This window comes from Molossus molossus, unplaced genomic scaffold (genome assembly GCF_014108415.1).
Source record: "Molossus molossus isolate mMolMol1 unplaced genomic scaffold, mMolMol1.p scaffold_m16_p_23, whole genome shotgun sequence".
Taxonomy (NCBI): Eukaryota; Metazoa; Chordata; class Mammalia; order Chiroptera; family Molossidae; genus Molossus; species Molossus molossus.
This window is the reverse complement of record NW_023425359.1, coordinates 26,006,066-26,031,827: the sequence shown is the minus strand read 5'-3', so window position 1 is coordinate 26,031,827 and position 25,762 is coordinate 26,006,066. Positions and strand designations below refer to the sequence as shown.

General features: G+C 63.6%; 1 protein-coding gene across 2 annotated transcripts; it reads right to left on the bottom strand.

The window, feature by feature from the left end:
- PPFIA4 (PTPRF interacting protein alpha 4) lies at window positions 1-24,895 on the bottom strand. Of its 2 annotated transcripts, XM_036277659.1 has the most exons (29): window positions 24,503-24,895; window positions 22,944-23,045; window positions 22,486-22,650; window positions 22,180-22,254; window positions 21,906-21,992; window positions 21,229-21,420; window positions 20,850-20,996; window positions 20,518-20,652; window positions 18,829-18,912; window positions 18,520-18,651; window positions 18,294-18,356; window positions 17,400-17,491; window positions 16,182-16,278; window positions 14,885-15,093; window positions 12,994-13,234; window positions 12,647-12,682; window positions 12,399-12,532; window positions 11,839-12,005; window positions 9,993-10,086; window positions 9,533-9,614; window positions 8,914-9,114; window positions 8,335-8,397; window positions 7,836-7,862; window positions 6,132-6,307; window positions 4,165-4,262; window positions 3,496-3,671; window positions 1,562-1,630; window positions 1,121-1,262; window positions 1-744 (listed from the first exon to the last, which is right to left on the bottom strand). In XM_036277659.1, exons 1-29 carry the CDS (start codon window positions 24,734-24,736, stop codon window positions 695-697), a joined length of 3,570 nt encoding a protein of 1,189 aa, XP_036133552.1. In that variant the 5' UTR covers window positions 24,737-24,895; the 3' UTR covers window positions 1-694. The 2 variants fall into 2 exon arrangements, with proteins under 2 accessions (XP_036133552.1, XP_036133553.1); XM_036277660.1 differs by lacking the exon at window positions 7,836-7,862.
- Between the last annotated feature and the right edge of the window lie 867 nt (window positions 24,896-25,762).

Here is a 25,762-nt window from a genome sequence, read left to right as displayed (position 1 = left end):
TGGGCAGGAGGCATCCCCACTGCCCTTGGGGGTGAGGCCACCACAGACCTCTGGCTCCTCTCCAGCTGGCTGGCCTGAGCCTCACTGAGTGGGGAGCTAAGAGGTCCCCCACCCAGACCCTCAGCCCAAAGCTCAGAGGCTCGTTTCTATTTCTCTCAAATTCTTGACAAACTCACATGTGGGATTCAGCTACGCCAGGGCCTGGGATCATCTCCCCAGCCTCACCTTCCAGGGGGACAGGCCTTCTGCAGCCCCCCAGCCCTGAGGTGGTCCTGGAAGCAGACGCCACAGGTGTCAGGCTGCTGGGCAGGGACAGGGACCAGGAGGCCCACAGCTGAGGCACAGCAGGGCCTGAAGTGCCCTTTTCTTGGCAGGCCGTCCCCAGCCCTGGGCAGTGTCTTGGTCGCCCGTGGCGGTCACAGTGTAGCCCAGGCCCGGACCAGGAGAGGGAGGCGGCTCACACCCACCTGGGCTGCCGCGCTGTCTGCTCGGAACCTCTATGGCTCCGGAGGCCCAGCCACACCCACGGGAGACTGACCAAGGACACGCAGCAGACCGGGTGCTGCCGAGGGGTGGACGAGTATATTCTGAGGTCCAGGGCAGCTGGAGAGTCGCCGAGGAGGCTGGGAGCCATGGAGGCAGGGGCCAAGCAGGAGGGGCCGGGCTGGCGGAGCCTGAGGAGCCGGGGCCGTGGCTAGTCCCGGAAGGCAGAGAGCATGTGGCCATAGAGATAGTGGGAGTGAGCTGAGGGAGAGAGAGGGCGGTGAGCGGGCAGGCGCAGGGCAGGCGGAGGGCGCTGGCAAGCCAGCGTGAGTGCCAGGCGGGAGGCACGCCCCAGGGCCAGCCGGGAGGGCACGGGGAGGCCTTGCAACGGGGCCTGGCCCACTTACCCCGCCACAGCCCACTGGCCGGCCCGGGCGGGAGGGGTCAGCAGGAGTGGGTCCGGGCGGTGGCGGTCTCTGGTCTCTGCCCCGGCCATCCCGGCTGGGAGAGGTGGCGGCCAGCCGGGGGACACACAGGGCGGGGTTAGTGTGAGCTCGTGCTGGGGCTGTCTGGCCTCGGCCACAGCGGGGCCCCCCGTGCAGCGCAGGGAGCCAGCCAGGCCACAGCCGCCACTCACCTTCTGGGGCCATCTTCTTGGGCGGGGCTGGCGGAGGCTGCAGGGGCCCCAGGGCCGACACGCTGAGCACGCCCCCTGAGAGTTCCCGAGGCCGGAAGCGCTTCCTCCAGGAGGGGGCCCGGCGGGACACCTTGTCCTCCCCCTGCAGCGGGGACACACTGGGAATGTGCCCACGTCCACACCCGCCCTCCGGCACAGAAGGCTGCCCCCAGCCCTGAGGTCTGGTCTGAGAGCCAAAGACCAGGTCTGATGTCCCAGGGAGCCGGGCCTGGGGTTGGGGCAGGGCTGAGGAGGCTGTGCCATGAGGAAGGGGTTCTCTCCATGCTGCTGCTAGCCTCCCCACCCAAGGTCCTCCCCTTGCATGCCCCGCCCCGGCCACCCACTGACACAACCCCGCAAGCCAACAGAACAAATCCCCAGGCCCCCAACCCGGGCACTCACGTCATCCAGCGTCCGGTCTGTGCCCAAGGCCAGCAGGTTGTTGAACTCTCTCTCCATCACCTGGCGAGCCTGGAACCACAGGTGCGAGGGGGAGGGGGGTGCTGCAGTCAGTGAGCTCCGGGCCCAGGTCCAGGGCAGACATGGGTTTTCCGGGAATGTAACACACTAACCGGTCTGCCCCTCACGCCAACCTCAGGGCCCTCCTACAAGTCCCTGTGGACCTGGGCTCCTTCCCATGGAGCAAATCAGGAAACTAACTTTTAAAAAAGTAGGATCATAGAACATACTGATGGACAGGCTTCACCTGTTGGGGAAAAGAATGTTTTGTATTAAGTGGAATCATGCTTTTCTGGGGGAGACAGATGAGCATGCAGGCCATGGTAACAGGGACTCAACTTATTTAGGTTAAAGAAACATATTTCTCATGGCTCCGCCTCAAAAGCTTAACTTTGGAAGACAGTGCAGCCATGGATTCTGGGAGTTTAACTCGAGAGATTAGGAAAATGCCAGGAATAAGCATGTTTTCAAAAATGCCGCCAGATATTAGTGACCATTTTTAACGACGGGTCCCATTGGTTCGGACCCCATCTCTCCCAGCAGCTAAGCCATGAAGGCATCAGGCAAACACGAAAGGCAGGACCCTGCTCCTGTTCCAGGGGAACTCTGTCCACAAAAGCTGGGCGCAGACAGGAAACCGAAGTTGGGGACGCAGGCCCCCTCCCGGGTGAAAACAGTCACCACGCTGCTCAGAGGACAGTCCTTCTCCGTCCTGGGAGCACAACCTTTGTCTAAGGGACCAGGTACAAGTGGGGTGACTTTCCGGCACCCAGATGGCACTTGCTCTGGACAGTGGCAGGCGAGGCCACACCCAGATGGGACACGGGGCAGCAGACCAGGTCGGAGGTGGGCAAGTCCAGAAGAAAGTGCATCTCGGGGAACCCCAGCTCCCCCAAGAAAACAGGGGCTGCACCATCCGCTGAGACCACAGAGAACCTCATGGACACACTGGCCCCATGCGCTGCCATGACCCCAACAGGCCACCCACCACCCAGAACTCCGGGACCACGGAGCCCCACCCTCACACAAGCCGAAACGCATCTGCTCCCAGAATAGCGCCTGCGGCTCTGGGGCTGAGGCTGGGGCTGAATTTCCAAAGGCCGACAGCTGCGCCCGCCCAGACGCCCAGACGCAGGCGGCTAAGCGTGAGTCTATATGCGGAAAGGCTGAAGGAATTTAGAGTCTACAGAGACAAAGGCTAGGGCCAGAGGCTACACAGTCAGAGTTATGGAATCACAGAACCGGTGAATGAAACGCTGGAGACTGGGAGTGGCCACTCCCTCCCCTGGGGCCACCGGGGCATTTTCAGGACAAATACAATCAGGAAGCACTTTGCACAAGAGGCAGCACTTCTAGAGTCCATCATCCACAGGGGTAGGAAGGCTGATGCACCCTCAGAGGGGAGACCCAGGGTGCTGACGACATGTGACTTACGGAGAGGTCCAGTCTCCGAGCTGTTGAAGGGGAGGCAGAGCCCTGGCTGGAGAGGCTGGGGGCTGGGTTATTGGTCTGTTTAGTTTCTCAAGCTGGGGGCCCAGAAACACACCCTGAGGTGAGAGACAGGAGCTGTGGACTGTGCAGTCCCTTGGGCTCAGGGCAGGTTCTCCTCTAAGAAGTCAGGTCAGAAAACCACACTGAGGAACAGGAAGGAGGAAGCATCACTGAGCTGGGAGGATGGTGCCTGTGGCATCAACACGGTGCCAGGCTCTGTGTGCCGAGCACACCTGTCCCCTGGGGCCTGGTGATGCGCAGGGACCACCTGGAAGTGGGGGGATGTGATCCCTGGAGACGGGCCCCAGAAGAACCCTCCACACTCCCCAAGCCTGCACGAGAGGAGCAGGAGTGGGGTGACTGAGCGGGACACCAGTGACGCGCACCTGGGTGTTCTGTGTGGGAATCTGCAGGACCAGGGCCAGAGCGCTGTGGTCGAAGTTCTCGTCCAGGGCCAGCAGGGCGCCGTGCACACCGCTCTCCTGCAGGTTCCCCGCGTAGTCCCGGAGCCCGATGGACTGGACCCAGCGCACCACCTGCTCGTTGGTCCAGACCAGCACGTCTGGAGGCGCAGAAAGAAGGGTGGACGGGCCTCCAGGAAAGCGGTGGTGCTCCCCAGACCGGAACCTGCCTCCCGCCCTCGGCTCCCCGGCCCTGGGCGCATGGGCACCGGCTGTCCTCTGCTGCAGCCCTGGCAGCCCACAGGGCTCAGGGAGAGGCCCGCAGGCTCCTGACTTCTCCCCAGAGCCCTGACTAGGCCACACCCCTCCCCCAGGGCGCAAAGGCATCTTTCTGCCTTGCAGGTCTCTTTCCAGTCCAACCCCACCCAGACCACAAGCTCCTGAGCACTTCCTCACCCGGGGCCCCAGGACTCCCTGCATTAGTGTGGGTGGGCCCGTGTGTCTGGTGTGGGGGCGAAAGCTGAATGGGCAAGGGCGCCTCCTTCTCCACCAGAGGGCAGCACCCTTCGGCACGTTCCGTGTCTCCCTCAGTCCTGGAGCCCCACCTCCTTCCCTCTCAGCTTTGGAGGGAGGCCCCCCAGGCCACATGCTCACCCCTGATCTCATGCTGGCTCTCCTCCCGCCTCCGCTCCAGCTCCTTTCGGTCGTAGTTGAGCCTCTTCAAACACATGATGCCATACTGCAGGCTGGTTCTGCAGGCAGAGCCCCAGCCAGCCTCAGGGGCTGCGCGCCTGCCCACGTGCCCACGTCCACACCCGCCCTCCAGCACAGCATGCCACCCCCACGGCCACTGTCCTCTCTGCCACGTCCTCTCAGCCTGGTGTGGGCCTGGGGAGAAAGTTCTCAGGATGAAAGCGTGCGTCCCTCCCTCTCCAGAGCTGAGGGACAAACACTGACCGCCCACCAGTCCTGGGAAAGCATGAACAAGATGCATTCTGCGCCCCCATTCCACTCGACCCCTCACAAAAGCCTCTAGATGCTACGGGTCTCCCCACGGCGCCTGAGCCCCGATGACACTCCCTGCCCTCAGCTGCAGGGGCACAGGCGCCTCACTGTCCACAGGCCTCGGGGCCTTTGCACTGGCTGCTCCGCGGCCTGGAGCCCTCCTCCCAGTCTGCTCCTTTCCATCTTCGCTCCCATGTCCTCATGCCCACCGGACCACACGACCATCACCACCCCAGCCCACACTCCCAGCCCCCGTACCCGGTTCTCATTTTTTCCTACCACTTCTTGGGAGCTAGGATGTGCCCTGAAGCTCTGTGAGGGCAAGGACCTCTGCTGTGCTCCCTCGTGGGTCTCAGCCCTAGAACAGTGCCCGGCACAGGGCACATCCCAAATGCCTAGTGATGGAAGGACTGCAAACACCCCTGCAGCAGGCACTCCTGGAGCCGGCACTGAGCTGAGCCCCAGTCCGAGCCCCCGAGACCCCGGCCAGCACTCCTGGAGGCGGCACTGAGCTGAGCCCCAGTCCGAGCCCCCGAGACCCCGGCCGGCACTCCTGGAGCCAGCACTGAGCTGAGCCCCAGTCCGAGCCCCCGAGACCTTGGCCAGCACTCCTGGAGCCGGCCTGAGGCAGGAGTCAGAGCACCTGTGCCTCTGCCCTCTGGCGACAGGACTCACTGCCCTCAGGGCAGCGACCAGCAGCCGGCTCCTCCTCAACCTCAGGGCCCTGTCCCGAGGCCGCATCATCAGCTGTGAGGCTGAGGAACAGGGAAACTCCCTACCACCCCAGCTTCTCTTCACTCCACTGCTGAAGCCACTGCTTCGTGGGAGTGGGTTTCGTGGGAGTGGGTTTGCGGACAGCTCCCTCCTCTGCCCCTCAGCTCCTCAGCCCCCCTGCCTGGAACGCTCACCTCACAGCCCCCACAGAGTCGGGAACTGCCGGCCTGCGCCCTCTGAGGCTGGTGTTGGAAAGGACTTCCAAAACCCTGTCCTTCCTCAAACCCTTTCCAGATGCCAGCTGGGGCCGAGCAGGTATTTACTGCAAAGGGCAGGAGGCTGGCGGGCAGGGCTGCCTCACCCTGGGGGAGCCGTTATCCATGCTACAATGTATCCACGGAGCTTTCAATTTTCAAGGAGCCAGACATCCAACATTTTGTGTAAAATTTCCTAGTGCTTAGAAACTGGCAACTAAATCCATAACTTCAGGACTATCATGTGGGCCAAACCAAACACATCCGGGCCAATCCACCCGCAGTCTCCACAGCAGACACCTCTGAACAGGCCTTCCCAGCCGCAGAGGGGAGGCTGCCTGACGTCCTGCAGCAAAGAACACGCGCTCACAGCTGAGCTCCGACCTGGGACATGGCAGGCGAGGACCCAGCAACACCCTTCCTCCAACGCAGGAGGAATCGGCCCCCTACACACTGGGTTGTTGGGTCTTCCCAGGGAAAACAGCTCCGCAAGCCCAGGACAAGCGACGACATTCAGCCCCGGGAGAAACCCCCAAGAAAGTGACGCTAAAGAGAGATGACTTCTGGTGTCTTAGGGCTGAAGGGCCGTGGAAGCCGCAGCCCCTCCATGCTGGAGACAGCGCCCGGGGCAGCCTGGGCCCCGCTCACCGGTGGAAGCTGTCCACCACCTTCAGGTGCACCCGCAGGTCCTTCTTGGTGAGGTGGTCCAGCATGCGCGCGTCCACCAAGCACTCCATGAAGTAGCTGCGGTACTGGGGCAGCCCCAGGCTGGGCAGCCACTCGTTGCCGATCCACTCGTGGTTCATGTCCCCGTAGGCCAGCGTCTGGGGAGGAAGGCAGGGCCGGGCTGCAGGGGCCTGTGGCTGGCGGAGCAGGGCTCCCCCACAGCGGCTCAGTCCAGTCCAGCTCACTTCCCTCAGGGCCGTGGGGGAGGCGGGGGTTTTAAATGGAACTTCTCAGGGTCCAGAAACCACATGGCTCCCCCCAGGTACCGACTCTCTGCACTAACGACAGGGCGACTGCCCAGAGCAAGCGATGGACCCTCGTCCCCGGAACGTGCCAGGGGCTGCGTGGCCCCAGGGAACCAGGGCTGAGCTGCGTGCCCCTCGCCAGAACACAGCGTCAGTGGTTTCTACGAGCACCATGTGCCTCTAGGGCAGTGACCGTCGACCTTCCCACCTCACGGCACAGGAACTGAGGGCTGCCGGCCGTGTGGCTGAGCATCGTCCAAGCACCGAAATGTCACCAGTTCGACTCCCGTTCAGGGCAAACGCCAGGGTGGTGGGTTTGGTTCCCAGTCGGGGTGCATGCAGGAGGCAACTGAGAGATGGTTTCTCTCTCACACTGATGTCTCTCTCTCTCTTCCTTTCCCATCTTCTCTCTCTGAAGTCAATCAAAGAATATTTTTAAAATACTAATTACTGCCCTGGCCGGTTTGGCTCAGTGGTTAGAGCGTCGGCCTGCGGTCTGGAGAGACCCGGGTTCGGTTCCCGCTAAGGGCACATACCGACCCTGGTTGGTCGTGCGGGTGGCAGCCACTCGATGTGTCCCTTTCACGTCGATGTCTCTCTCTCTCTCTCTCTCTCTCTCTCTCTCTCTCTCTCTCTTCCTCTCTCTCCCTCGAGGCCACTCTACCTGAACAAAAAATGGAAAAATGTCCTCAGGTGAGGATAAAAAAAAAAAAAAAACTAATTACTAAAATTCTGTGGCACACCAGAAAATAGATTGTATTTTTTGCAGCTCTGACGGAAACAACGGGTATAACTGTGATTCGTTCACCCTGGGCGGCTACCGTTGTGCTGGCTGTCGTCATGTTTCATTTGACAATCGGAGGGGAAATGGCTGCTGAATCGTCAGGCAGTGCGCATTTAAAAACCCTGCGGAACACCGGATGAAAATTGCTGCCCTGACCAACATACTGTTAGTTTTGCTTCTTACTGAGCTTCAGTACAACGTTCTGACGCCGTATTTCTAGGGCGCAGGCACCCCTCTGCGGCTGCGGACGGGCTTCCCGGGAGCATGGCTGTCTGCCCCGAGCCCCACTGCTCTTCAGGACGCCACCGGACGCCCTGCCCGGACACAGTGGTCTGTTGGCTGCCTGTCTCCCCAGAACAGCTCCCTCCCGGCCCGAGCGCGGAGCGGCTGGTGCTCCGCAGCTGCTCAGGGCATCTGCTCACAGAGAGTGCACAGGAGGGGGAGCAGGAGGGGGCGCCGCCCTCAGGGCTCCTCACCTGCCAAGGAGGAGCCAGGACAGTAGCTAAAGGAATGAGGAGTGAGGGTCCTCCGCGGGAGGACCACCTGCCGGGACAACACTGCCCTGAACTCCCACGCCCAAGACGAGGGGCATCTTACCTGAGCCCAGCTGCCCTCCTCACTGTCCTAGCAGGAGCCGTGCAGCGTGAGGGGAAATGGGTCACGTTAAGCACCTGGCAGCATGCACCAGGCCCCACAGGGGAGCCAGCACCCTGAGGCTGGGCGGACGAGCAGGGTGGCAGGGTCAGAAGGTGGGTGTGTGCCACGTCCCGGGGGAGGGAACAGAGGCCGTGTGGCGGCAGCACAGTCCCCACCTGCCCTGCACGGGGAATGAGCATGAGGCAGGACCCAGGCCCAGGCCCAGGCCCAGGGCGGCGCAAAGTTCTCTCTGCAGCTCAAGCCCCTGCAGCCTGGGCCGCGCTGTGACCATGGACTGGACACCCCCCCCCAACACACACACACACACACACACACACACACAGCTCCATCCCATGTCAGTCACACATCAGGGATGCTCATCTCACACTGGGTCAGCTCCCACAAGCCTCCCCTCACCCCTGGGGACATCAGCCCTCACCCAGGTCCAGGGCCGACTCACTGTTTCAGTGGATGTTGCCAGAGTTTCCATCTCTTCATGGGTGACCCAGACATTCCCGGAGGACTGTAGGCAGAGAGGAAACCTAGCTGGTCCTGAATGTGGGTCCCCAGGGGTTCCCGTCAGGCTGGGACCCCAAGGACAAGGACAAAGCTCCCTTCCCGAGTCCTCCTGCAGGCCCGGCCCAGCGCTCTGCTCACTGTCCAGCTCTGTGTCCCATGGCTTAGCACAGGGACGTGGTCACTAGCACCCAGGTCACAGGGAGGGCGTGGAGAGGTGGGAGGACTGGGCATTGCCCACAAACACCGTTCCCTCCGCCACCGCCTTCCGACAAGACAGAGCCCAGAGCTCCGTCGTGGAGGCTCTGCCAAGGCTCCTGGCAGAGAAGGGGGGAGACAGACCCCAGTGGGGTGGGAGGCAGAAGCTGAGCCTGCTGGGACCCCAGAATCCATGTCACTCCCCCTTCGTGGGGATGGGAGGTGAGGGGAGGACACAGCTACCATCTCCCCAAACACCTACAGCAGACTCTGCGAGCTATGCCAGGGCCTCGGAAGACACCTGGGCAAGGGCGAGGCCACTCACAGTCCTGGAGGTGGGTGGGGCGGAGGGGCTGGTCAGCGACACCATCTCCTGGATGGCCAGCCGCAGCTTGAGCCGGTGCAGGGCGTTGCTGATGCCGATCTCCCGCTGGATCTCCGTGTCCGACAGGGCTGACATGATGGCCCCGCTCTTGACGTTGGCCCTGCACGCGGCCACGTACCAGGCCGGCATCCCCACCCAGAGCTGCGGGTATGGGCCGGGGTCACTCGGCGCCTTTCCAAGAGCTTGCAGCCCCCAGGGCAGTGTCAGGCTCCAGCCAAGCTCTCAGAAGAGCAAACGGAGACGCCCAGCATCAAGCCCATTTCCCATCTACAGCGGAAACTCCGAGGTCCGGGAAGAGGAGGGTTCCCCAGCACTGCGTGGGTGGCCAGCTCCCAGGGCAGCCGACAGCAGAGTCAAACTGCCTGTGGACATCCCTGGCCCAGCGATGACTGGCTGCCCTTATCTATCGAGATAACCGCTGTGTTGCTGAGCGTGGGGGAGGGCGGGCAAATGCTAGGTCACGTGTGCTTGGCAGGGGAGAAGCATGCTGGGGAAGGAGTGCCCGAGGCATCCTTGCCCCACCTCTGGACCCCTGCATACACCCCTCTGCCTAGCTTACCTCTAGCCAGGAGACCACAGTAGGGCCGTCCCACTGGGCAAAGGGTGTTCCTTTCCTGCGGGCATCTTCAAGCAGCTGGTGTCTTGCAGGAAGAGGAACAGACTCAGCAGTCCTTCCCGGTCTCTCCTCCCTACTGACTCCCAGGGACCAGGGGCTGTGCCCGGGTTGATCTCTGCTCCCACCCCCGGACGGCCAGCTCTGCTCTGCACCTGAGCAGTGAGACACCACAACACACAGGAACCCTCTCCAGCCCAGACCCTCGGTCTGCTCGGCCAGGACCACAGCCCCGACCTCCGTCCTCGGCTCGCCCTAGGAACCAGCTCCCAGCCCCTCTGACCACACGACACAGGCCGTCCCCGGCCAGAAAGGGCCTTGCTGGGCTCTGGCCACCTGAACTCAGTCCCGTGGCAGCCCAGGGGACAGGCAGTGGACGGCACCCAGCCTGGCCCGTGGCTCTTACTTCTTCTTCAGCCGCCGGTCCTTCTCTGCCTGGGTCCCCAGCTTGGCAGGCACCATGGGCTCCTGCACCCCGAGCTCGAAGTCTGTCGGCATAACTAGAAGGGAAGCAGTGGCATGTCAGCCAGACCCTCTGCTGGTCCCCCTGGCATGGTCCAGGACTAGGGAGCAGACCGGAAGGTGATCCTCAGCACATCAACCCAGGCCTGACAGGACCACCCACAGTGCCTAGACCTCAGCACCCGGGCCCTGGCCCTCCCAGAGCGGCTGCGACTGGAGGGCCCCTCGGCCCAAACGGTCTTCCTGGAGTCTGCTCTGGGGATGTTTTCGGAGCCAGGATGTGTGACCCTAAGAGCGGCAGAACCCTAACCAGGACGAGCCCCTCCACCAACCAAGGTGCAAAGGAGACCGAGAACCGGACACAACGGGGCCGAGGCTCAGAGAGGATTCTCCTGACCCGGGTCAGAGGGCGAGACGGGCTCTTTCAGGGCCTCACTGCCAAACCACAGAGGGACACGCACACATCTGTCCTCTTCCACCCGTGGCCTCCCGAGCGAAGGCCAGAACCTGAAGCTCGGGGCACCGGGTGGGGGGGTGGGGGGCTGCAGGTGTGGCTGATCCAGAAATCTGAGATGCCGTCTTAGCTGTAGGTGCCGACACAGTGGGAGGAACACAGGAAACCAGAAGCCTTTACAGAAGCCTCTTGCACTGAGCGGCCTCAGCTCCGGGCTCCTGGCAGGTGAACTCCCCTGTGCAGGAGGCAGGCCGCCCACACGGGCTCCCGTGTTCTGATTCACACCTCCCCGGGGTGCAGGAAGGCATAATTATGCAATTATGCACTGGGTTCTCTGGGATCATGCAAGTTCTTCCCCTGCATGAAACGTCAATGTTCCCACTGCCCTGGGGGTTCTAAACCTCTCGGCTGATTCTGAGGAAGCCGCACCCACGGCCCCCCAGCCCTGGCTCAGTCCTGCGTCCAGAGGCCCTTTGGCCCTGCTCCTGTCTTGGAATGTCTCCTCCTTTCTACCTGTCCATCAGAGCTCCTTTATTTTTTTATTTTTTATTTTTTTTATTTTTCTTTAATCCTCACCCGAGGACTTTTTTCCATATTTTGTTCAGATAGAGTCGGAGGGAGAGAGAGAGAGAGAAACATTGACGTGAAAGGGACACATCGAGTAGTTGCCACCCACACGACCCAACCATGGCCGGGGACAAACTACAACCGAGGTATGTGCCCTTAGCGGAAACAGAACCCGGGTCTCTCTGGACCGCAGGCCGACACTCTAACCGCTGAGCCAAACCGGCCAGTGCCATCAGAGCTCCTTTAAAAGATGGGCCTAATGCTGGGACTGTGTCCAGTCACTCAGTGAACATCTGCTGAACGCAGAGCAGAGGAGATGCGGGAAGGAGGGAGGGAGGGAGGACAGCTAACTCGGACCGCGTGCCCACCACTTGCCCGGCGTGGACTAGGGCTTTACACATCATACCACGGTCGGCCACTCACTTGAACACTGTCTACAAAGCCACAGCGAGGTATCCAGAAACGTGGAGTCCTGCAGGCCTGACCAGCTACAAGTAAGTTCTAATCAAGAACAGACTCTCCTAAAGAGCCGAGAAACTTCTAAAGGTCCCGAACACGGAGTGTCAGACAACCTCGGAACTGGAAGAGACCACAGAGGCCCAACCTCTCACTCAGTGACGCCGAGTGGGCGCCCCACGGGGGGCAGCCGGTCCGCTGCCGGACAAGCTGACAGAAGCCCTGCCTGGCTGTGGTCCCTGCCGCCGCCCCACGGAGCCCACCCTCCTGCCTCTGGCCCCCCAACGCGGACTTTGCTAGTAAGGGCAGAGACCGTGGCCCGCAGCTCCATCCCGGCTCAGCTGGCTCAGCCTGCCCTTCTCCTTCTTCCCAAACAGGCGGCCAATGGACGACTTGATGCCTTTGCGCTTGGCAGCCTTGTGCAAGGAGTCCTGGCTGCTGTTGCTGCTGCTGGGGTCGCTGCCCTGGTCCCCCAGAGCACTGCAGGGCGGCACCCGGAGGGGGGACACTGAGAGCACAGCCGAGGTGGAGACCTCGGGGAGAACTCACAGTACCTCTCGGGAGGGGGCCGGGGCGGGGGCTGGGGGGAGATTACAGCCGAGGTGGAGAAGACCTCGGGGAGAACTCACAGTACCTGTCGGGGGGGGGCCGGGGCGGGGGCTGGGGGGAGATTACAGCTGAGGTGGAGGCCAGACTCGGGGAGAACTCACAGTACCTGCCAGTGGGGGGGGGGGGGCAGGAGGGGGGCAGAGGAAGGGAAAGGGAGGCGGGACTGTTCTTCCCTGACGGTGTTTCAGAGCGAAGTGGGATGTGGAGACACCTGGACAGGTGAGGTGGCCTTGGGGACGGACAGCTGGGGCTGGCTCCCCTTACCTCTTGCCATCCTCCTGGCTCAGGGCTGGGTGGCCAAGCTTCTCGGGCCGCAGGGTCCTGGGTGAGGAAGGAGGAGAAGTCTCACATTTTATGGTGGCTTTATCCTCCCGGTCCTGTTCCCGAGACACTGGTGACTGAACAGACAGTGGGACCATCAGGGGTAGAGGGAGCCTCTGGGGCCCTGGGGGGAAGCTGGGCGAGGGGCTGGGAGAACTGACCCAAAGGACCTGCGCTCAGGCCACACCCACCTGCAGCTTCCTCCGGTGCTTCCGCAAGTCACTGGGCTGGAAGAGAGGGGGACGGTGAGCTCAGACTCACCCTCTGGAGCCCGCGAGTCCACCCCAAGGGGAGCCCAGGCCTTGAGGGGGATTCAGGGGCCTGCACAGGTCCAGACAGAACATCACAGAACAGAGCTGGCCGGAGAAACAGGTCAGGAAGCCTCTGGGAGGGAGAGGGGTGCGGGCAGCAGGTGGGCTTCCTGACCTTATCGCCCTTCCCCGAACTCGGACCTGGTGCCTGACACGGGGTGCGCGTTGGCCGCAAAGCCGAGCCCGGCAAGGACGGGGCTGCTCCTCCACTGTCCCAACACGCTTACCAGCGTCATGACCCCCATGCGGTCCAGGTCCTGGGCAGCGCTGCGGGAGGTGCACCGCAGAGTGGAGAGGCCGCTGAGCGCGGGGGACGCACTGGCCAAGGACAGGGCTGTCAGCGAGGTGGGGATGGGGCCGCGCCTGTATGGCTGGGTCAGGTTGAGGGCCTCCATGCTACTGCTGGTCACTTGCGTCTCGATCTCCTCCGCGCGGAGCTCCGTGGACTCCTTCTCCTCCTGGATCATCCTGCAGGTGCAGCCCAGCATCAGCCGGGCCCCGGCAGCCGGCAGGTGTTGCCAGGCATATCCTTCCACAGCTCAGAAACATTCTCCTCTTTCTTGTGAGCCGAATGAATGTAACAAAACTTCCCAGTGTCATAAAAGCAGCGGCTGGGAAGGAGGCAGTCTTGTCGGAATACAAACCACCCCGGGCGTCAGAAGCCCTGACCAATCACCAGCTGAGGGCTGACCGTGAGTCAGGCTGCCGCTCTGGCCTCAGTTCCCCACGTGAGGAGGGGTCTAAGTCCCCAAACGCAGGACCTTTCACTGCCGCTGACCGATGGCGTTTTCCCTGTCCTTGGAAAAAGGGGAATAGTGCCCTGGCCGGTTTGGCTCAGCGGTTAGAACGTCGGCCCGCGAACCAGAGAGCCCGGGGTTCGGTGTCTGCTTAGGGCACGTACCTCGGTTGCAGTTTGTCCCCGGCCCCAGACGGGGTCGTGTGGGTGGCAACCACTCGATGTGTCTCTCTCACATGGATGTTTCTCTCTCTCTCTTCCTCCCTCTCTCCCTCCCGCTCTATCTGAAGATAAATGCAAAAATGTCCTCGGGTGAGGATAAAAAAAGAAAGAAGAAGAACAGTGGTAACCGTGGAAGGGGCCGGTTCCCAGCGAGGTGTGTACACGCTGCCACACATGCACTGAGGCAGAGACACCAACTCAGAACCGGACTCGCTCCTGCCTGTGGAGCACGCCTCCCGGCGTCGGGCATGAAGCGCCGTCTGTCGCAGAAGGAAGCCTTTCATACTTGGTGGTGAACAGAAGCCAGCGGCCGGCCAGCACCGTGTGTGTGACGTTTGTGGTGAACAGAAGCCAGCGGCCCAGCCAGCACCGTGTGTGTGACGTTTGTGGTGAACAGAAGCCAGCGGCCCAGCCAGCACCGTGTGTGTGACGTTTGTGGTGAACAGAAGCCAGCGGCCCAGCCAGCACCGTGTGTGTGACGTTTGTGGTGAACAGAAGCCAGCGGCCCAGCAAGCACCGTGTGTGTGACGTTTGTGGTGAACAGAAGCCAGCGGCCCAGCCAGCACCGTGTGTGTGACGTTTGTGGTGAACAGAAGCCAGCGGCCCAGCCAGCACCGTGTGTGTGACGTTTGTGGTGAACAGAAGCCAGCGCCCGGCCAGCACCGTGTGTGTGACGTTTTCCTTTTAATGGGCCTCTGATGGCCCAAGCGTGGGAGCCACTGAACCACAGGCCCTCCGTGGCCCTGAAAAGCTCTGATGCTGCCTCTCTTGCCGTGGGTCATGCACACTAACACACTCTCTAAGAGCAGTGAGTGCATCCGTCCCGGCCACTCTGTGGGGCAGGGAGTCCCAGCCTGAGCCCTGGCTCCGCCACTCGGGCGCTGCCTCGGGTGCGTCGGCTCTGGTTTCTGTTCCTGTCTGTCAAGTGGAGGTGATGCTGCCGCCCACAGAGAGTGGGGCAGGACTGGCAACAACGGCCTGGCTGAGCGAGAGCTACTCCATCAGTGTCCACAGCCTCCCGGCCCCAGGAGGTCAGTCTGAGATCCTCCCTGTTGGGCCCAGGGCTGGGCCACACCGCAGGGTCCCTAGACGGTGGCCCTCTACGGAGCACTTGTCAGAGACACGCACACACGCAGACTTTCCCGCAGCACGGACCTCACCTGATCTCCTCGTTGATAGCATCCAGCTGCTCCTGCAGCATCATGGCCAAGGTCTGCGCATCGGAGTGGTTGCCGGGGGAGACAATATCCACGGAGCCCGCCAGACCCCCTGGCCCATCCTCGTCCACGTCGGATATCTCAGGGTCACTGTCGAAGGCGGGCGCAGCCATGGGGGCCAGCATGCCAGACAGCGGCGACGGCTCCCAGTCCTTGGCAAAGGGGGGAGGAGGAGCAGTCGGACCCCCGCCCAGAGCAGCAGCAGTAGCGGCTCCTGGGAGCCCGGAAATGCGGTCTCAGGCCCGGCCCACACCTACGGGTGTGGAGCCTGCACTTCCACAAGGGCCTCGAGTGACTTGTGTGCACATCACAGTGTAGGAGACGCTACTGGACTGCGGAGAAGCTGGGCGGCAAAGCGGTGAGCAAGGGCTCCAGACACACAGGCTCCAGCGACCCTGTGTGCCGTGGAGAAGCCGGTTCACCACCGAGCTCAGTCTGCAGAATGAGGTCGTCACAGCACTTACGCCACAGGCAGCTGTGAGCCCCGCAGCCCTCAGCTCGGTGTCTGGCACAAAGTAAGGGCCAGTAACCCACACAAACGGGGACGAGACCCAGGGCTGTCCTGTGTCCCACCATCTGCTCAGAGCAGGGCTCTCTGGTCAACCCCGAGGGGCAGCTTCTCAGAAACCAGCCTGCACACCTCTCCGGTGCAGAGGCCGTAGCGGGCACAGAACCCGGCTGGGACAGGGGAGAAGAGGAGGGGCCGGGCAGCGGCTGTGTCCTCATGAGCGGAAGGAAGAGTGAGGGGAGAGAGGAAGAGGCGCCTTTGGACGGTGACTCCCCTTCACAGGAGGAGTTCCTTCCTTCTCCACCTGTGTCTTCTGGTCCCTGGGGCATGTGGAGGCCTGGGCTCAGGTAGCAACCAGACTGCCCTGCCCTTCCTGCTCCCTGCAGACTCGGTGAGAACCCACAACGGCTTCTCAGGAAACTCCCAAGAGCCAGCGAACCTGCCACCCCTCCCATCTCCCCCATAAACCACAGCTTTGTTCCATCCTGCCCCCAACCACAGGCCCGCACACCCAGGCACACGAGCGCACGCCTCCCTGGAGCCCCAGGGACCGGGAGTCTGGGGGGACAGCTGCTGCAGCTGCCGCGGCCCCACCCAGGGCTGCAGCTGTCGCTGACACGGGCGGGGGAGGCTTTGCACCGCATGCCAGCCGGCGGTGCAACTGGAGCCAGGCACGCGGCCCAAGTGACCCCACACTCCCAGGAGACCCCACCCTCACCCTCCACCCCTCACCTTGGCAGGCTCTTCCCGCAGGGAGTAGCGGCGTCGCAGGCCGGGGGGCGCCGTGCTCAGGGAGAACCGCAGGTCCACGGCGCTGCCCGTGTGGGACCTTACGTGGGGGCAGGGAGAGAAGATGGGCCTGAGCCAGTGCACACCCATGGGCCCGGAGTCGGGGCCCCGCTCAGAAGAGAAACCTCTGCAGGACACGGGGCTCCCGTCAGTGGTCTTGGGGCTGCTACGTAGGCCTGAGCGTGATCTGTCTCTGGTGCTCCAGGGACCAGAACGAGCCAGGGGAGCAAGGTCAAGGGAGGCAGCTTTCCATCTGACAAGAAACCCCTTCCGGGGCGAGAGTCGGCTGCGAACAGCGGGCAGCTTCGAAAGCTCAGGTCCTCGCCAAGAGGCTGCCGTCTGAGGCGCTCGGGCCCCGGGACAGGGAGCTTGAAGGGGTGATCTCTTCCGAGCCTTGCAACTCTGAGGGTCTCTGCTTCTTGGTCCCCTCCCCAGCCGTTTGCCTTGGGTCTCCCCATAATCTGGACTGAGTCTTGGCTGAACCTCCACCCAGCATGAAGCCCTGACACTGCCCAGGGGTCTGCTCCTACCCTGAGAACCCAGGCCCGGGACGACGCCTGCGTGTCTGGCTGCCGACCCGGCCTGTGCGCCTCGAGTGCGCCCACAAGGCAGCTGCAGGGAGAGGGGTTCTGCTTCCCCCACCTGCTCCCCGGCAAGGCAGCCCCGGTCTAGAACAGGCCCCGGGTGTCTGTCAGAGCCCAGGACCCCAGCCAGGAGGAAAGCAGCCTGGCGCACCGCAGGCCACGTTGCGCTGGTTGGAGGAACGGGCTCCCCTGAGCAGCCTGTGGGACAGCAGGGCCAGCGACTGTTCCGCCACAGCCACAGAGACGCCCGCGGACCCCTAAAGACGGCGTCTCAAAGGAACGGGAGGGAGTCGGACACTCTCCATGGGCAGCTGTGGGCGGCTGAGCACGAAGCTCAGCAGGAAGCCAGAAGCAAGGCCTGTGCCCACGGCCTGGGGAAGGGCACCCCTCGGAGGCCAGGGGCTCCCTTCTGCACCGCCCAGTGAGCTGGGTGGCTTTGACCCAGCTCCCCGGGCCTCCGTGTCCCACCCTGGATGCAGGACGCTGAGGTCCTGGACGGTCTTTCGGTAGGAGGAGGTCTCTCTCCTCAGGTCCACCCGGGGTTCCTCCCAGCACACCAGCCTCTGTGCGCCAGTACCTGGAGCGGACGCCCTCCGCCAACGGCCCCCCACGACCCTTCAGCTGGTCCACCTCTTGGCGCAGCTTCTCAATCTCTTCGGACAGGCGGTCCTGTGCCGGGCAGACCCGTGGGGGGAGGCCAGGGAAGGAGCAGAGGGGAGAGAGGGACAGAGAGGACAGCAGCGTTGGGAGAAGCAGCAGGGACGCACCAAGAAGTGCAAAGCCAGGCCCAGGCCAGGCCCACAGGCCAACAGAGACCAGGGCCAACTGCAGAGCAGCGAGCAGAGGCCAGGCCAGGGCCAGGGCAGGGGTCTGCCTGGGGAAGGCCCTGGAGCCCTCACACCTGGCAGGGTCGAGCGGGGCAACAGAGGGCCTGTGCCCTCCAGACCTCCCAGAACCACCCGGTCTGAGGCCTCACCACACCCTCGGTGGACCCTTCACTGGGCCTGCGTCATGCTGCCCACTGTGCCCTGCGCTGGGCCTCGGTTCCTTCTCCTCGTGCAGGATAGTGTGCCTCCCAGGCAGGCTCAGGAGAGGGTGCGAGGACCACCGTGCACACAGGGTCCCGCCAAGGGGCAGGCTCTGTGCGAGGACCACCGTGCACACACGGTCCTGCCAAGGGGCAGGCTCGGGAGAGGGTGCAAGGACCACCGTGCACACACGGTCCCGCCAAGGGGCAGCCTCGGGAGAGGGTGCGAGGACCACCGTGCACACATGGTCCCACCAAGGGGCAGGCTCTGTGCGAGGACCACCGTGCACACACGGTCCCGCCAAGGGGCAGGCTCGGGAGAGGGTGCGAGGACCACCGTGCACACACAGTCCCGCCAAGGGGCAGGCTCTGTGCAGGGACCAGGGAGCTGCACCCAGCAAGGCCGCCCTCCCTGAAGGTGGGCAGCTGGGGGCAGCTGGGTACCTTGTGATGGTGCTGCTCCTCGATCTGCCGCTGGGAGCTCTCCAGCTCCTGGATCAAGGTGTTCTGAGGGAGAACAGAGGTGAGCCAGGGACCCTGCTGGACCTGGCCCTTGAGTCTGCCCTCCAGGGACCCAGCTCCCCCTTTTCCAGCCGTACTGCAGGCCACACACAGGCGCCTGGCCGGCTGGCCCCTGCCCCTCTGCAGGCCCCGCCCCGGGCCCCCGCACCTTCTCCTCCAGGGCTGCCATGCGCTCCTTGAGGTGGAGCTGCAGGCGCTCATTGGACTCGCTCAGCAGCCGGTCCACGGTGTCTGCCAGCCGCTTGCTGTGGTCCTCGTTCATCCTCTCCCGCTGACGCACCTGCACAGCCAGCCTCACAGCAGGCGCCCAGGGAGCAGTGGGCCACACGCTCACCCGTGCCCAGCTCTGCTGACCACCTCCTCCGCCCTCTGCGGCTGTCCCCAGCCAGGGCCTTCCCCATGCCCAACCCCTCCCTGCCCCATCCGCACACAGCCCCGGGGTGGCAGAGGGCCTCACCCGCGCCAGCTCCTGGTCCCTCTCCTCCAGCTGGCCCTCCAGCTGCCGCAGCAGCTCCTCCACGTTGCCGTGCCGCTCCTCCGCCTGGGGGGGCAGCAGTCTGAGACGTCTGCCCGCTCGCCGCTCGCACTGCCTGCCTCGGGCGTCCTGGTGCCAGGGTGGTCTTTGGGGACCAGCGCCTCAGGGACCAACAGAGCTCAGCCCTCCACCTGCCACCCTGGGGCAGAGCAGCCAGCACCAGGCCTTTCTCCCGGGCACACGGACCCTGCCAGTTGCCCGCTTCCTGCTCAGGGCCTGCCTCAGAACATCTTGGCCCCGGCCAGTGTGACTGGGCTGAGCGGCATCCCCTGCACCAAGAGGTCACAGGGCACATGCCCGGGTTGCGGGCTCAGTCCTCAGTGGGGGCGTGCAGGAGGCAGCTGATCGATGTTTCTGTCTCTCCCTTCCTCTCTCTCTAAAAAATAAATATTTTTTAAAACTTAAAAACATCTTGGAGCTGAGATCTCAAGAGATTGGAAATTCTCTACACGCTTCCAGAAAACACTCCACTCAAAGATGAGCGGCACGTAGGTGCATGGACTTGAGACGGGCGGCCGGGCGCACAGCCTCTCCTGCTCCCCGCTGTGTGGCCCTGAGCCTCCGTTCCCTCGACTGCGAAAGGTGCCCCAGGGCAGCTCTGAGGCCCGCTGCCTGCCAGGATGGCACAGCGAGGGCTACGACCTTTGTCATCAAACCCACCAGCTCCCCCCATTCACGTGTCTCCAGAGATGGAGCCGCCCTGACTTCTGCTCCCAGGATGTTCCAGACCATCCCTCAGCGTGCAGTCAGGAAGACCTCCTCAAAGCCTCCTACCACGACTCACGGGACACACTGACCTCTCGGTCAGTCCTGGGCACGCCGGAGCTGACCGCTAGCACCACGCATGCCCTGGAGCACGTTCCGCCCAGCCCTCCACCCGCAGACCCCGAGTCCAACCATCACAGAGATGGTGCCGTCCAGGTGGTCACCCTGCACGTAACAACTCTGGTGTCTGACCAGGCGGGCAGTGACTTTTCCCTGGTCACAAGCCAGGCAGAGACACCTAGTCCTGGGCCTGCCGAGGTGCAGCCAGACTTTGGGTTCCACCCCCAGAACTCCCCCCAAAGCTCCCAAGCTGCCACACAAGCAGAGGCCCGGGCCTGAAGCTCCCGGTACTGGTCCCCGTCTCCCCACGGGTGGGGCAGCTCCGCCCGCAGGCCCTGGACCAGTCCAGACACGCCCATGGCGGGCGCTCTCCCAGACGGGTGTCCAGGCTGCACATGGCTCACGAATCACCTTCCAAAGCTGACTGTCCTCTGGGTAAAACTGTACCCCCTTCTCTTCATCCTGAAGCTGTGCCCCTCTCAACCAGAGTGGCCCCTAGGCCCAGAGGGCTTCCACTTGATAAAGGCAGACAAGCTCGGCCTGAACCCCACCCCCTCCTCTCAGATCTCAGCTTTCCAGAGGGAAGTCCTCCTTCCCTCTCCAGACACAAACCGAAGCGCTAACCACATGGTTAAATGGTCAGTAAAGTGATGGGCATGCGCACAGCGTCCTCCACCTCTGAAAAGGGCACACCCTTCCAGGGGCTGTCCCCCCCGTGGGGAGATGAGGGCAAGGACAGGTGGGCTCTCTGCAGGCGCAGTAGGGGGTGGGGACAGGCAGACTCGCCTTGGTGAGGGCTGCGATTCTCTGGGCCAACTCGACCTCCACCTCCGGCAGCGTCTCCGCCCTGCGCAGGGTCTGCTGCAGCTTCTGCTCCGAGAGCTCCAGTAGCTCCTGCAGGTGCCGAGCCTTCTCCTCACACTGGGGGTGCAGCAGGCAGCACGGTCGGGGGGGAGGCACTGCAGCCCCCGCCCCGCCATCTCCGCCCAGCGCCAGGCAGGCGGCAGGAAGCGAGACAACCCTGGTCCTTGGCTGCCCAAGGCCACCTGCAGGACCAGGGGCGCCTGGGCCACCGGGGTCCAGCACAGTGCCTCCCCTACCTCCCCAGAAGCAGCTACCTGGCGGTGCAGGGACTCCTTATTGGCCAGCTCGTTCTCCAGTTTGTCGTTGAGGTCATGGATGGATGTGGCCTCACGCTGAGCCGCCAGGTAGCGCTTCTCCAGTGTGGTGATTCGCTCCTCCATGTCCTCCTTCTGGGCCAGAGCCTGGGCAGGAGAGTCATTAGCTCCTCCCGGCCCCCACCCTGTCTGTGCCTCCCTCCCCACCAATGCCTGGCCGGGGTCTGACCTTAACTCATCTGCCCCAGCGGACCCCCCAAGTGCTCAGTCTTACACTCCCCAGCACTTCCCCGGTGCCCTCTGCACCCAGGGCGTTGAAGCAGCTCCCCTCCTGAGCGGGACACCCGCACCCAGCACCGGGGCAGCAGGCCCTGCTCACCTCCCGGAGGTCCCGCTGATGCTTGCTGCTCAGCTCCTCCGACTTGATGAGGTCCCGGCGGGCTGTGCTGAGGTCTTCCTCCAGTTCCAGCACAGCTGCTGTCAGGGTGGCCAGCCGCTCCCGGGCCTGGCTCAGCTCAAAGTTCTGCTTCTCCAGCAGCTCCTGCAGCTCCTGCAGCCGGCCTGCGTCATCCTGCAGAGACAGCAACAGCGAGCTGTCAGTCTCTCATCGGAGCCCACGAAATCCCACTCCCCGGTGCCACCCCAGGGAGGTGGGAGGAGGGACAGCTCTGCCCCAGCTTCTGGGCACACCTCCAGGTACACCGGCCTTCCTCCGGGCCCCGGAGCTCACACCCGACAGTGCCCAGACACCCTCGCTCTGCTGTGCACCACTTGAAAAGCAATGGTTTCTCATTTGACCTTCTGTCAGTGTGTGTGACCTAGAGAGGGTGTGGCTGCACACGGGCAGGCGGGCCCTGGCACTTCAAGCAGATGAGCACAGTGCCGGCAGTGTGCCGGGCACGGAAACAAAGGCCTAGACTTCTCTGCAGGGGGGAGGGGAAAGCAGGACAGACCAGCGGGAATACTGGAGAAACCCCAAATGTGCTTCGAGCAGTTGCCCCACAGGAGGGGCCGCCGGGGGACACATGCCCCTGCTGTGCGGCTCCCATGACCCACCTTCCACAGGCGCTTCAGTCCCAGGGGTGCAGTCCCCTCTTCTGCTGCTCCGTCCTGGCCCCCTGCCCCCTGCTGCAGGGCAGACACCTGTGGCACAGCCCAGCACAGTGCGTCAAAGACGAGAGAACCTCCCACACCCTCCAGACCTGCTGGGAGCCCAGCTCCCCTCAGCCCGCGTCTGCAGCCAGGACAGCAGGCAGCAGGGAGCACCGACCACCGACGGGGAGCCTTGGCTTCCAGCTCAGGCACATTCGAAGGGTGTGCAGGCGCTTACCTGCTGGTGGGCACCTGCCAGCTGCTCCTCCAAGGTGGTGACTCGCTCCAGGGCGGCCCGGAGCCGCTCTCGCACCTGCCCGAGGTAAGAAGGTGAAGGGATGGAGGAAGAAACCGAGGCTGCACTGGATGCAGCTGGGGAGCCTGGGCTTGGCCACCACTGTTGGCGTGGGGCAGAGAGGCTCTGCCCAGCAAGCCACGGAGCGGGGCCACGCGGTCACAGGTCGGGAGGAGGGGCGTTCCCAGCTAGAAGGCAGCTTCCCTCAGCACAGGGCAACAGCCACACAGAGGGGTGGAAGGCTGGTACCTTCTCATCCAGGGCCTTGTGGTGCTCGAACAGCGACTTGAGGGCCTTCAGCACCTCCACCTCACTGGAGACCCCCGATGGGGACTGCGCCTGGCGCTTCACCACCGTCATGCGCAGGGACCGCTCGTGGCGGGACACCAGGCACTCCAGGTGCTCCAGGAGCAGCTGGCAGTGAGCAGGGGGGAGAGGAGGGCTGTGAGCATGAGTGTGGGGTTCCTGGGGGCCACACCATCCAAGGTGCACACGTGTGCGGCCATGTGCGGTTAACACGTGGAAACACCTATGTTCTACGCACCTGCTGTTCCAGCCGATGACTGCCCCGCGCAGCTGCCCTGGCCTCCCCCAGGACCCTGACCCCAGGTGAGAAGCCCAGCATGGACGGGGGAATGATCTGACTGTCAGGGATGTGCCTGGGCTGCCAGGGCCTGTGCCCATGCACAGGTGCGCCGGCCCCTCACCCGCGTGTTGTTCCGCTCTGCCTTCAGCTCTGAGATCTCTTCCTCCCGTTCGAGAAGCTGCTCGCGACACATGCTCAGCTCCCGGGTCAAGGTGGCAAATTCCTGAAACCCACAGCCCCTCAGTGTGTGGGACTCGCCCCGAGAAGCCTGGGGAGCCTGGCGTTCTGCCCCAGCCCCCTGGTCGCTGCCTCTCTATCAAGGCCACGGCCAAGGTGGCCAAGTATCTCACACCTGGCAGGCCTGGCCCTGGTGCTGGCTCACTCCTCAGCTCTCAACGGGCACACCCGAGGGGCGAGGGGCGAGCCGAGGGGCTCGGAGGTATGCCCCAGTTAAGACAGAGGCCTCCCCTCACACGGGGCGCTGCTGGGTTTCCCACCTTTGCTCCATGGGCTCCCTCCCCCAGAGCCCAGCCCTGTCACCACCTGAGGAGATCACATCCTACTCAGGGCCTTCCCAGGCTCCCCAACTCAGAAAACTCTTCAGAACAGCAGTGAGAGTACCTCCCGGAAACCCAGCATTCGCCCACAAGCACTGTGAGCAATACCCCAGACCAGGTCCTGGGCTTGTCTCCAGGAACACTGACCCCTGCCTCACAAAGCTCCCAGCTGGGCTGGGTCCAGTCTCAGCTCTGCCCCACTGGTGTGTGACCTTGGACAAGTCACCTAACCTCTTCGAACCTCCACCCGTTAGCCTGCAAGACAGGGGCACAGTCCTCGGGTGTCACTACAAGGACCCGACGAGCCGATAAACGAAAAGCACTCAGCCAGGCCACGAAGGGCAGAGGTCTGCGTCGCGGACGCTGCTGACAAGCCTCTGGGACCCTCGTCCACTGCCTCCCAGTCACTCGGTTTCTCGTCTGTGCCCAGGTGGGACGGGCGACCTCCCACCTCACTTCTGCTCTGGAGCCCCATCTTCCCACTGGCAACACTGCCTCTGAGCCTGCGTGGTCCCCCACACGTGGACAGGCCCACAGCTGAGTCCTCAGCGCCTCCAACTCCGGCAACCCCACAGCGGGCGGCCATGAGCCGCTCACCGATCTCCAGCTTCGGGGCCGTCGTTTTCGAGACAGAGATGATGATGGTGAAGTGCCAGGTCAGAGCTGTGAGGATCAGGGGATCCCACCCAGAGTGCTGAGTGTGCAGAAGGGACACCAGCATGCTGGTGCTGGGGGGCCCAGGGGCAGGACAGGGGTGCGGCTCCTGCCTGTACTTTTTTAGGGACGCCTCTCGTCTTTTCATCTGAGCAGTAAGAGGGGCGCCCTACCCGCCACCTCCAAGAACAGGGTCTGGGGAGCAGCAGCCAGTCTGGGACGCCACCTGCTGGGCAAAGGGGCTCACTGCACTGGCCCACTAGGGCTGGTTTTCTTCTGCACCAGCTCCATCCTTCCTCCAGACGCTGGGGGTGACAGAGAAGGGATTCTGCAGGGAGGTGAGGGGCCATAGAGGCTCTGTGGGTTCACCTGTGGGTGTGCCACTGCGATGCCCTGAGCTGGTGCAGGGCCCTGAGGATGCTGGGTTCCGCAGGGCTGCAGGAGGGGAGAGAGGAGTGCGGAGTCTTACCTGGGGGAGGGCAGAGTTCAGGTGGCGCTGCAGCTGGTCCCGCTCGTGAAGGGCGTCCTGGAGCCGGCCCTGGGTGGCCACCAAGGTCTCCTGGCTCTCGCGAAGGGACTCGAGCAACTTCTCACGCTCGTCCAGCATGTTCACCATCAGCTGCTCGAAGTTGGCATCCGCATCGGCGCCATGTTGGGGCCCCAGAGGGTCCCCCTCGTTGATCGTGGGCATCACCTCACACATGGTGGGGGAGGGCAGGGCCTTCTCAGCATGGGGGACAGGGGAGGGGTGCGCAGGGCTGGCACCTCTGGGGACCCAGTGCACAGGACTCAGAGCAGGCAATGCCAGGCCAGCAGACAGGTGGGCCGGGCTTCTCCCAGGCCATCAGCCGCTCTTGCTCTGCAAGGGGCCCGGTGCCTGAAGCGCTCCTGTGGGCTGGAGCCAGAGGACACGGCTCACCCCCTCAGGGCTGGGGCTGGGTGCCCTATGTCCCCAGGCGGGCGGGCGGCAGCTGAGTGTGGCCATGGCACGGGGCGAGTAGGACAGGAAGAGGGCCCTTGGCTTCGACTGAGCGCTAGGGCCTGGCAGAGCCCCAGCTGGGTCCAGCGACGCCCATGGTTTCTGGAGGGCAGTGGTCTGCGGGAGAAGAGACTGCTGTGAGGCCGGGCGGAGGGGAGAAGGGCACAGGGAAGGGCGCAGGACGGAGAGGAAGGTGTGGGCACACGCCCTCTCAGCTTGCTCAGTGCTCCCCAGGAACGCACCGCCCACCACAGCCTCGTCCCGCTTCCCCACCCAGCTGTCAGAAGTGCAGCCGCAGTGGAGTGGTTCTCCCACCCACGTGGCTCCCTGGCCAAATATAGAAATGATTCAGTCCGTGGCAGGCTGCCCGGAGCCCTCCTGAGACCTGAGGTAGGAGAGCTCGAGGGGAGGAAACAGAGTCTCTGGCCCCTCTCCCACCGCTCTCGCCCCCACGCAGGCCGAGGCAGGCAACGAAGGGGTTAAAGGGCTCTAAGGGCCTCAAGTCCCCCCCGGGTGGTCCTGCCCTGACCACTGGTATAACTGGGCTCCTCGAGAGGCTCCCTGGTGAGGCCCGGCTGGCACTGAGGCTCAGCACTCAGGGAGGAGGCCCTGGCTCGTCACCCCGTCCCTGAACCCTGGCACACAGCAGGCGTCCGTGCTGCATTCGCGACTGGATGATTCGAGGAACTGGAGGAACCCAGGAAGCGCAGGGTGGATGTGGGGTGGGCTGTCACTCTCCTGGGCAGGGCT

What these genes read in the sequence shown, in the direction of transcription:
- PPFIA4 (XM_036277659.1), bottom strand. Translation starts at nt 24,736, where the DNA reads ATGTGTGAGGTGATGCCCACGATCAACGAGGGGGACCCTCTGGGGCCC. An exon ending in AGGAGCAGCACCATCACAAG is followed by an intron (nt 17,492 to 18,293) that starts GTACCCAGCTGC and finishes TGCCCGGCACAG; the next exon opens with GACCGCCTGTCCGAAGAGAT. An exon ending in TGGCAACATCCACTGAAACA is followed by an intron (nt 7,863 to 8,334) that starts GTGAGTCGGCCC and finishes GGCTCCTGCTAG; the next exon opens with GACAGTGAGGAGGGCAGCTG.